General features: G+C 32.2%; 1 protein-coding gene across 2 annotated transcripts in view; it reads left to right on the plus strand.

The window, feature by feature from the left end:
• Nucleotides 1–1,215: 1,215 nt before the first annotated feature.
• Nucleotides 1,216–12,719, plus strand: part of LOC126978437 (homeobox protein caupolican) — a 69,654-nt gene continuing 58,150 nt past the window's right edge. For both annotated transcript variants that reach the window (XM_050827227.1, XM_050827228.1), the window contains exon 1: nucleotides 1,216–1,613. In XM_050827227.1, the coding sequence (XP_050683184.1) occupies nucleotides 1,572–1,613 (42 nt within the window). In that variant the 5' untranslated portion in view covers nucleotides 1,216–1,571. The remainder of the gene's footprint in view (nucleotides 1,614–12,719) is intronic.

A 12,719-nucleotide genomic window follows, 5' to 3' on the forward strand; every position in this document is an offset into this window, starting at 1 on the left:
AAGACATAAATGCTCAATATGAATGCACATTAATTTAATTTGTTTTGATATAAATAAATCTGTGTGTGAGCCCTAGATATGTCATGTCTGTATCGGTATTAAATGTAGAGCGTGCTACACCGTTGCAAACAACGCTTCGAATGAAGCCGGCACCCGCATCGCGCCGTTCGACGTACGTCCCAATTGGTCGCCGACACCGCCCAGAGGAGGGGGCACACACACAAACATCACCTAAGATAATTTATTTTATGTTACACCGTTTGAATATTTTATATCTGTGTGAGTTTTTTGCGTTCACTGTGAAATATTCGCGCGATAAGAAAGAGGGGATCGATCGGGTGCTGCGCTTTTTCGACACTTGCTTTTGTTTAATTGTGGTCTCAAGTTTTCATCCTTGTACTTGCCGATTACTGTTCAGACATTTGTTGCACGTTGATGAATTCTACATAGTATTCTGTTCGGCAAGTAGGTACTCAAAGTTCTTAATTTTCTAAATCGAATTAATAATAATAGAGATTTGGTAGTTATTAATTTTTCTTTAGACTGCTTCTCCATTTCAATAATAACTTATACTCAGTGATTTGATTTCAGCATTGACTAACTTTAGGAATAGTAACATTAAAACCTCTACACTTACTAAATAATTACTAAGCCTTAATAAGGGAATAATGATGAACAAAGCATAATCACTTACATATAGAGGTAAGCACAAATATATAGGACGATCAACACACTGAAACTCTTAGTAGTGACGTCACTTCATGTGTTATAAAGTAATTGTTCACCTATAAGTTTCTGAAACTAATCGTTCCCGCATATTTAATCTGTTTGTACCCAACATTTACCTAACTTCAGTATATACATACAATTACAAATGTAAAGATTACCTTTATTAACATGCAAGGCTATCATAAAGAAGTCGGCTATGAAGTCACTCCTTGTGCGTGTCGCCACTATTAATTATCACAATATATAAGTATAGAAATGAAATAAAAGAGTGCGCTCCATACCAACAGCAGCGTAAAAAATACCAGAAAAGAAAGAGACGCTTTTAAAAAAGAAAGGAGTGCATTCCCCCACCTTTATCGCCCCCACCGCTCGGGGCCGCCCTGAAGCGGGCGCCACCCATCGCAGCGCAAAAATCGAGAGCGTCGGCTTGCGAGTTGCGCGCGGGGTCAAACGGCGACGAGCGTGAAAAGAAGGAGAGGTGTGCGACGCGTCACGCGACGGTCGGCGGTCGACGAGCGAAGAGCACGCACGCACACAGCCGCGAGTGTGCGTGTGCGCGCCGAGAGGGACGGACGACGCGAGAGAGGGACGGCACGCCGGTGCCAATTACTATCACCTGGCGGCTAGCTACCGCATTACCCATCGCCACCGCGCGCGCGAACACGCGGTAATTTTGCTCCGGGCCACCGGCGTCTTCGCGATCGATCGCGACTGCACCCTACTTATCAAATATCACCTACTATGACTCGGACCCTAGTGACTATCGAAACTGTGAAGTGACATCGAGTGCAGACTGTGAAACGGACATTGCGTGTTAAGTTTACGGACCGAAGTTTGTGAAAATGACCTCCCAGTTTGCTTTTCGTGGATCTCCGCCAAATCAGGTAACAACTTCAGGAACTTTGAGAAACAATTTCTTGTGAGCCCAGCGAAATAATAAAAATTTTATTGTTTAACTAAAATCTAATTCAAAATTAAATTATTTGTTTACGTGGTTATTTATGTCTTGGAATATATTTACATATTGAATGTAGAGTCACATACTAAAATACGTAACTTGATTTGAAATGGGTGTATTATAAAAATAAAATAAATAATTCACCGCATATTTTTGTAACGAAGTTATGCTTAGTATCAGAAGTAGGTTTAAGCAATAGACAAACCGAACTTAGAGATAGTTAGGTACAGTAAATACTTATAGGATTTCTTAATAGGATTTTCATTTCACTGACTGCAAAAACATTTTTTTTTCAAAAGTTTGTAACTATATTATTTTCCATCTAATGTTTAATATGAATAGACTCTTATAACATTAATAATCAATGTTATATATCTCCAATACCCTTTACAATGTGAAATACTATACCATTCTTAAAGTTATTACTTCAGATTGATAAATGTAGCGTTTAAAATAGGTACTTATTTATTCTTATCAAATGTACGTACGATGTGACATAGATTCTATTGTACTCGTAATTTAGAAATAATTCAATTTATATTATATATACAGGGCTTCAAACCTATATATTATACCTATATTCAACACTGCAAGAATCGACTGTAAATTCAAAATAATTGGAACACTGTTCAAAGAATTAAAACGCATGAAGAATTACTCTTTCAGGTTTCAAAGAACGTTATGCCCGTCGCCAAAATGATTGAAAATATAATATTAATCCTAGCTTGGTATTAGATTTATGATCTACAAGTTGGATTTAGGCACCGCTGAATCATTATTTAAATAAAATTCTTTGCTTGCAATCTCAAGTGTGTGTGCTTTAGATTGAAATTATCCAGATCATAAGTTATAAACAATATATTCTTCTAATTAATTGCATAGCTTTATTGTAATTAAATTCCGATAGATTATAGCCAAGAGCAAATCAAAACAAGCTTCTTTATTTTGTTATTAATAGATTAAATGTTATAAAAATTACATTTACATGTTCCTATAGTATTTAGAAGCAATTAATTATTTTTATGACACTACAAATTCATAATAGATAAAAAAAAATGTTTATAACAGCCTAGAATAATAAGGATTAATACTCTCAAATTAAATTCTCTTAGTTATTATTTTATGAATTTTATTTTCACATTAGTAAATGTTGTCTAGTGTCTTTTATGATAATACTAGAAAACCAGCCCGGCTTCGCACGCTAGTAGATACCTACTAATATTATGTCGTCTTATTTTAAAATTTTTTAGAGGAACTACTACATAATGCGTTGTTTTCAAATAACAAAATCAATTGATTTTTGCGGCGGAAGGCAATTAAGGTTCAATTGGCATATTTTTCCTAAATCTTCAATATTAATCATAATTTTCAAAAAACCTTAATGTATTATATACTTATACCTTTTAAATCAATCGCTCTATCCATTGTTGAAAAGAGCATGAAAATCCGTTCGGAAGTATTTGATTATGTTGCGAAAAACAGATAACCGCGGCGGTCGATGTCGTTCTCAAAGAATAACTTATTTATTTACTATAAAATTATAATTCAACGATTAATTCCCAAGAAGATGCAGAAACACTACCTACATTGGAAATTTTTGTATTTCATTATGAACGCGATATTACTACCAGAAAATACCTGAGAATTAGTAATAATTTTTTTATTTGTTTAAAACATTAATCTGAATTAGACTTGAAACAGTTAAAAGTGTACAAATTTAAACAACAGTTATAAAGAACTTTTTTGTTTTGAAATACAATTATAACAAAGAAATTCAATAAATACCTATAAAATTTAAGGTGGTTTAAGTAGGTATATATACGTATAACATACTTTCCTCCTTAGATATTACTACAAAAGCTGTTATAAATATGATTAACCGTTAATTGAACCTTCGTATGTGGTATACATAAGACAAAACTAAACAAAGTTTAAAAAAATAAAAATATGCTTTTTTTTTGGAAAAGGAGGACAAACGAGCGTACCTGGTGTTAAGTTATCACAGCCGCCCACATTCTCTAGCAACAGCAGAGGAATCACAGGAGCGTTGCGCTTTTTTTGAAGGTACCCATGTCGTATCGTCCCGAAAACACGGCACAAGGAAGCTTTGATTTATATACTTTATTTATAGTAAGGTAAGAAAGACTGCGCTGGTTATAGATCTTACCTAGTCCTATTCCTAGATTTGAAAGTATTTTCTTTTGTTAAGTATTGAGGTAATTATTAAATATTTTTGTTTGAAAATCTTTAATGTACACATAAATAATTTAATCTATGAAAAAATTATTGTTAAATCAATGTTAGGAGACCTACATATTATTTTATTGAAATACGAGCTGTGCCCGCATGTTCTTGCGCGTGTGCTAACTCTGTCTCAACTTATTAACGTTAGAAGGTTTAAAATATTAATATCTTTTGAAACCAACACATATGTATGTGGCTACATATCTCTGAGTGATATAAATTATATTTGAATCTAATAAGTGGCTCTTTTTAAGTACAGATGAAATCATAAGCATACAAAAAATTAAGCAAAATTTATTTCTTCATTCTAAACTGTTTCAGTTATTTGCATTGAAGTATATAAATATAAATTAAGTATCTGTCTGCCTTTTTATTAGCTTCACCTGTATGTATGTTTGTTTGTAACCGAATAATTCGGGCGCGATTTTGACCCATTTTAAACGGCCAGATTTCGTTAAAACTTCGTAGATTTATCGAGGACCGATGACAATACCTACATGAATTCGTTAAAACTATTCCATTTATAAATTTGCAAAATAAGTTTTTTTTTTATTATACAATTTTCATCCATCGTCGATAAGGCAGGAACTGATGTTAATTTAAAATTTATTTCTAATGTTTAGTTTGTTTTTCTATAAAAAGCGTGTTTTTTAGTTTTTTTTACTACTATTTGTTATTTTCAAGCAACAACGCGAACATTTTTTTTTCGAAAATGCGCTAACTTTTCAGGTACCAAGAACTATATGTTTCTAGTATTTTTAGTGTTAATTTATATGAATTTAATAAACTTTGGATATGCAACCTTTGACTTGGTATGCGATATGGCGTTGCTGTAAGCATACCAAGGATATAATTATTTAAATCAATAAATCAACTAACAAAAGATATAGGCTATATAGGCAGTCAGATGTGTGATTCTGTTTTAAATGGTTATTATCTGAGCGCTTATGAATTGTAGAGTTTTGACTCAACATATTAAGATAATGTTGCATAGAAAATAACTTGAAGTCTTTTTCATTTAATTTTTTTTTTTTTTGGTATCTAGTTATTAATACAATCCAACCACATAAAATCTTGAACTTAGTATAGTAGAATATAGATATCTCTACGTATTTCATGATTTTTTTTAAGTAAATCGACAATCGCGGTTGCCAAGAGTCCCAAGTTAATTTACCTAGTTAGTGTTCCAAAGAGCTTTTTGAACCGATTCCTATTGCTGAATACCACATTCGCACGACACGCCACAAATTAGCATGTCATCCCCACCATCTGGATGTGTGCCATTCCTCCAAAGTGCGGTTATCAAGAAACTTCCTTCCACGTACAACCGCGTTGTAAAATGAGCTTCATTGTGCGTAGTTTCCAGTAAGATCAACCTTCAAAAAAAGCATGTACATCTTTTTTAAAAGGCCGGTAACGCTCCTGTTATTCCTCTGGTGTTGCAAGAGAATGTTGGCAGCGATGATCAGTCAACATCAGGTGACCCGTGCGCACATTTGTCCTCATCTTCCACAAAAGAAACCTACTATAATTGGCCTTTCGAAAGTTTTTATATATAACATATATACCAATATATAAAATTACTATATCAATAATGCTAAAATATAACCAATAACAAACACAATGGCATATTTATAATATATTGTCTCACAACAATTTCTCTATCAACATAACAAATTAAGTTTATTGCTGTAGTTAATTTAAATTTTCACCTATTATTAACCACCTGAAAATTCCATTGTAAATCAACTTTATTAACCCCTTTCATCGTAAAACTAAGACAATTTTCTTGTCAGAACCCACACAAAGTACACGTTGAAGACAAGTATAAACTCCATGTAATTACAGGCTATCCTTGTATAACGGATCTACAATTACCCACACATAATTAGTCTGTTAGTACTTCTAGTCACGTACAATATTCTTGACAAATTTAGCTGATAGTTACAACGTATTAATACCCCGAAAATTCAATATTCAAAGCTTAGGTGTTCATTAATATCAAAATCAATTTGGTCACTATCTGTGAGTGGATGTTTATTAAATTGACTTTTGTTAGGTTGCCTGATAAAAGTTTATTAAATTTCATGGATGTCGTGTTAATATTATCCTATCTGCATTTAACTATATTAGGTGAATAGTGGGAGTTTAATAAAGGTTTATTTTGGAATCATTATGCCGCGTGCGTGCCTGATAGCCAGTACGTTTGCTATCTCCATGATAAGACGCCAGCATGTACTGAAGGGCCGGACCCTCACTCTAGAGGATTATCCTCATTATTTCTTATTTTCGAGCTTTACTACGCAGACCAACTGCTACCTAATAGCATCTATATTGTGGGCGGTCAATCGCCTTTCGTCTTCCATTCTAAAAGCTTAGTGACTTAAATCTTATCAAGTACTTTTTGTCTTGTGCGTTCTAATTATAATTTAATAAATTTAATACTTCTAACAGTATTAGAGGCGTTTAGATATTTTTGAAACAGTAGGTACAATTAAAAAGTAGTTGAGCCCCATCTATTTTATAATTTCTATTAGGTAATATTACATTACTATAAGCACATTAGTATTGCAATCCTTTTTCTTTTTGAATCTTTTAGAATTAATTTACTAAAACTTCTGATTTTTCTAGTACGCATTAAGACAATATATCCCAGCCATTAACTAAAAAAACACTTCATTTATTGAAAATTTGTGTCACGTTGTTTGTCCGCGATAAACTTTTATACTACTGAACCAATTAATTAAATTTTGCATACTGTGTGCAGTTTGATCCAAGTTGAGAGATAAAATAGTTTTAATTTCGTATCCCATAATTGTTTGTAATTTCTAAATGAATACAGAGAAAAACACATTTAACGCACAGTTTGATTGTTCTACCGTGACATTATTTCATAACAAGTACAGAGAAAAACGAAATCATTATTGTATTGACTGTACCTTAACCCTACTTTATCCCTACTTATATTATAGATTTGACTGTAAGTTTGTTTGTTACGCTTTTACAAAGGAACTACTGAACCAATTTTGATGAAATTCGGCAGAGCGATAGACTAGAGCTTACCCCGGAAAAATCTATGGCTCCCGCGGGATTTGTGAATAATTTAAATTCACTATACCAATATTAGGTTTAGTTGTCCAGAGCAATTTTCCTCAAGTTAAGATTCATATTATATGTTGGAAACGGGAGCGAAAACGGGAACCGGAACTGGAATAGGACGTAAGGTAATCTTCAATTTCAAACTTGCTTATTAATTTTAAAAACCGTTTGTCTACGCGGACGAAGTCGCAGTCATCAGCTAGTAATTAATAAAAAAAAATTGGATATGATCATTTATATAGGTATTATAATTATGCATTTGTTTAGGTGAAGCAAAACGCACGGTCTCCAGCTAGTAATATAGAGATAAAGTTACAATTTTGAAAATATTTACAGGAAAACCTGGAGCAATATACAGGGCTGGGCTGGTCATGTATGTCCTGGATCATGTACATCTGTAGCTTGGATCTATTTGAACAAAATATTTTTAAATTTAGTGATAATTGATTATAAACCTTTCCATATTTGTGTACTCGGTATAAAGTATAAGTTATCTAGAAAAAGTACATACTTGGTAAAAAACTCTATCCTGTTTTAACAAATGTACTTTTTAATTGATATCGTCATTCTTTGGTGAAGATATTATGCCAAATAGCCTGTTGGTATAAAAATTATCATATATTTTGTTCAATTAAACAAAGGGGTTATATAATGTTAAGATTAATTCATTTTAATTTCCAATATTACAACTTCTATAACAAATGTATATTAACAGACACGTTTTGTTTAACTTAATAATTTATTTATTCATTTGTCACAAGCAGTTCACATATTATTATCGTAATACATTCTTTTGACAAAAGTTTCAAAATAAATATAATGACTTAATGAGCATAGGGTACCTAACTAAAATAAAAGGTATGTACCACAGTAGATATCCTCTGTTATACAAACAGTTAAAATATATAATGATTTATCTCTCAGTGCGTCATCTGATTGATTCGTTTATAAGCCATCTTAAAGTATCTACCAATAAATTTGATTCAAAATAAATATGAACATAGAAAATATTAAAATATAAATAACAATAACATGATATCCATAATAATATAACAGTTCCGCTCCCAAAGACTCGACAAGTCCCACTGATTAAATTTAACTGTTGAAAACTATGCGAGAATCATCACCTACTTAATTTTAATTACAATACTTAATATGTAGTTTTATTATTGTTTTATTCCTAATTAACATGAATAAAACTCTACATAGGTTCTTATTGTTGACTCTTATAAACAGTTAAAACATTGTTCGTACGTATTAACTATTTTTTTAAATTAAAATTACATCTTATTAATAATTAATGAAATTTGAATACTTTCAAGTTAGCTGGTTATAAAAGTAGTTAACTTTATGATTTATTAAATGAAGAAAAACCTCTTACTATGTAATGATATACAAAAGTAATATTTAATACTTAATTTTACTTAGTTATTGTGATAAGAGTGATAATAAAATGATTACTTTTGTTTACAGTTAATATTATTTCAAGAGGTTTTTTGTAATTAATTATCCAAAGTTACGCAAATTTTTGGCGATTTATATTTTAATATACAAAAATTTAATAAGTATATTTGTATCAATATCTTATCCACATGAACGTTATATTTTTGAGGCAGTATTTTTTTTAAATCGTACATATGAGATTGTTTTCTTCCGTGGTTTTATAATAACTTTACTTGAGATGAAATAGAATTATTAGAAAATATGCGATAATTGTCACTATGGCTTTTTTGTAGCATTTAATTTAGAACCTATTACATAAAATAAATTACAAAATTCTTTAACTTGGCCTAACAAAGAACTCATTGAAATTTAAGCCGTCGTAAAAACAGAATCGTTACAATTTTTACTTGCACTGGTATGATTTCAAAGTACACCGGACGCAGTTTTCAACTGCTCTACGGTTTTTATTTTAATAGCAATTAAGTACAAGAATAGGCTGTAAATGCTTATTCATGGTTGTGTCGAAGGTTGAAGAGCTTAAGCCCGCTGAACTTGGTGCAATTAACCATACTTTAGTTTGATTTAACTGATTTTTTTTTGCGCCCAGCCAAAAGGAAAGGGCTACCCTCCGGGATAAGACGGGAGGGAGGTGGTGAATGCTCATGCATACCAACGCAGCCTAAGTCTGCGTTGGTTATGTGGAACTCACGTAAAACCTAAGTGCCTACCTACTAAATACCACCTGAGTCTGGCTTTGGGCAAGTGCCCTCTAAGCCTTCTTCAAAGGCGACCTTGTCTTGGAGAGAGAGAGGCGCAAGCGGCACTCTCTATGGATCAGTATCCGCTGGGATATAGGACAGAAGGTGCTATCTAATTGGGACTTGGGACATCAGAAAGATGATCACCAACTAGAATTCTTAACACAATCATTAAATGATTTATTATTTATCATTAAATGTCATTCAACTGCTTGTTTTGGAATAAATATTACAGTGACTTTTTACAATGCACGTGTACCATTACATAATTTTCCGACACTGAATTTAGTGGGTAACCTTCCTCTACTATAGTGTGAAGTGCACTCTGCATTCATGATGTTTGTTTCGAAAGTGGTCAGAAAGGGGCTAGAAAAACCTAAAAATCGTTTACTATTATAATCAAGACAAAAAATAAATACAGCTTTTTGTTTTTATAATGACAGAAAAAAACATAAAATATAAATCTATCAGCGCTCCGATAGTGTTGGAAATATGGTGCAATTTGCCTCTTACTAAATCTTAATAAACATGCATATTTTATTTAAATAAAAATAAACAATATTCGATTTGCTATATATTAAGCCCGTAAATCATCTACAATTTTCTATTAGCTTTAAATGCCACAAATGGAGCGATAATTCAAAAAGAAAGCACTAACGGACATAACCTCTTTCGAAGTTAGTCAAAACCCAACACAAGCGTTGAGCGCAAGTCGTAAAGCGAACAAAACCATGCACCATTCATTTATGTTCATAATGAGCCATGAACAATCTTCATCATTTCTGCAGTTTGCACAGCGTCGTCTGACCTCTTTTTGTTCGTACGCAATTTAACGTTTCGTGCTTACCTTTTCGATTTTCAAAGAATAATAAAGACGTAATTAAGTAAACCTGCCTCTCTATTGTTCTTGACGAGGATTCTGTTTGTTTTATATTTCGTAATTTGATATTTTTATAATAACCCGACATGGCCAGTTTGCATAAACGCATTAATATTTAAAATAGTACTTGTTTAACTGTTCTAATGCGTGATATTAATAGATAGATATGGAAATAAAAGTGAAATTGAATATCATATCTTACTTATGTAAATTATAGCACACCACTGCTTCGGAAACAAATAGAGCGCTGAGAGGGAAGAAACGACGCGGCCGCAAGGAAGTCTCACAGTAATCTTTTTGCGCTCTTGATAAAAAGTTAACAGCATCACTTGATCCTTCCTTACTGAGGTGATCTTTGTCTCAATTTCAATCGGACGGGCGAAGCGTAGAAATAATTATCTTTATTTCTTTTCTTTAAATATTTTTTTTTAATTCAAAAAAATCAATATTTACAGGTTCATAATTAACGGATTTTTTCAATTCACACCTATTCAAAGTGATACCAATATAATATATACTTCTACGTTAACTCCAAAGATAAAGAAGCTATTACATATTCATAACCTTCTATCATTATAGTAGCTAATGACAGACTCGATCCTACATAAATGGTTTAAGAAATTTAATCTTTATATCAGAATACGCGATTTTTTTCCATGACCGATAAATTGTAAATTAATATAGGCTTACCAAGGTTCATAATGAGCACGTTAAATCGCATTTTAGCACCATAATTGCCCAATGGACCATCCCTTAATTAATTAGCCACGATCAAAAAAATCGAATTTTTCATACACGAGGCGTCGATTTTTAATCGAGTGTAAAATCTCACGATGATCGCTAAGCCAACACCTGGCGGGAATCTGGTAACTGATAATCACATTGAAACGATACGAAAGTTATACCCTAATGAAAATTTTAAGCAATAAATTACTTTCATTTCTTTCAACAGCATTTCAGTCATGCCGATTGTAAACGAAAATTCTCTCATTCTTTTTTTGATAATTCTGAGCTTTGATCATAAGTGTACGTTATGGAGAAATAATTTATTAATTATATTCTGTCGTAAAATACCTATTTCGGTTTAATTATTTTATATAAATCGGCTAATTGTTTACTAGACTTTCATTACATTTAGCGTTTTTTTCTCCCGGTTGAGTGGTATTGCCTAAAACGAAACTATTTTTTTAAAGTTGACAACATTCAGACATTATTAGTGTAGATGAAAATCGTTTTAACTTAGATTATTTATATATTTCAAACATTGAAAAGTATGTTGATAAATAATCATTTTTAACCAAAAAATACATTATTATTTTTAACATCAACGTAATGGTTGGGCTGTGAGAAAACCTTTTGGAGTGATCATATCTTTTAAAATCTATCATTATTTACATTAACATCACTAAACTAATAAACGGTATTCTTATTCTGCAAAGGTGATTCGATCTTTAAATCGAAGAGTTTAAGGCGGGATTAGTAATCTTGACGGTTGCCTTCCATTTCTCTCCAGCTCAGATAATCAGCAATATAATCTAATTCTGTAGCATTCGTGAACTCAAAATACACATGTTAGATAATTAGTGGCGTTGTATCGCCCACAAGATCTTGTAATGAACGAGGTATTCACATAGTCCTGTTGTCACCACTTCACAATTTCGTTCAGACATCGTCGCATAAATGTCACACACGAAAACAAGCCTACTGAGTGAAATACTATCATTTGCCGAGATTGTTGCGCGTCTTGCTTCATCTGCTGTCCTCAATAACTCCTTTGTTTTCTTAACTTTTTATTTGTCACGTTACTTATACCATTGAGTATTTTTGTTATTGTAAAGATTTAACTGATTTGTACATATATATATATATATGTACCCTATATATATATAGGGTACTATCTTCTAAATGCGATTTTGTTCGCGTTGACATGACATTAACAGAATATATTCTATGTTTTGATCCATCTAATAATCTGTGTGTGCATATTGTTAGATGGATTAACTATTTTCATTGAATGCTGTTGTTTTGGCGTGATTGAGTAACAAATATCCAAAAATTCAAACTTTCTCCAACCAATTTATATTCATATCTACTGAATAAACCTATAAATTTTTCAATATAGAAATTTAAATATCCTCATTGCCATAAATTTTGTACTGGCCGCACAGCGCCCTCCTAGTGAAGGGTCAAGATACACTTCAAAAAACCGTCATACAAAGGTGCCGATTACAAGCTGACGATTTCTTGCTGACGTCATTCAGACGTCAATATGGCCTGTTTCATTCTGTTCATGCTATATCCAAGCCAATAATGCATGGGTGCGTATTTAAATCGTGTATAACTTTATCAACCGTCATCAAAGTCTTATAATATAATAACATAATATTGACAAACAAAAGAGGACATTCCTAACGGAGATACAGCAAGATAGAAAATCGAGTGTATTACCAATTTTTATTCACAAGTCATAAGCAGTCAGCCACGCTTGGAATACATCCTTAGAATTTTGAATATTAAACCACTAGCTAACGGACACACAGACAAATCAAAAGTGACAAATTCATTAAGGCAGTTTAAATACGAAATACAACGTTTTTTTATTTCGACA

The sequence above is a fragment of the Leptidea sinapis genome, chromosome Z (assembly GCF_905404315.1).
Source record: "Leptidea sinapis chromosome Z, ilLepSina1.1, whole genome shotgun sequence".
Lineage (NCBI taxonomy): Eukaryota > Metazoa > Arthropoda > Insecta > Lepidoptera > Pieridae > Leptidea > Leptidea sinapis.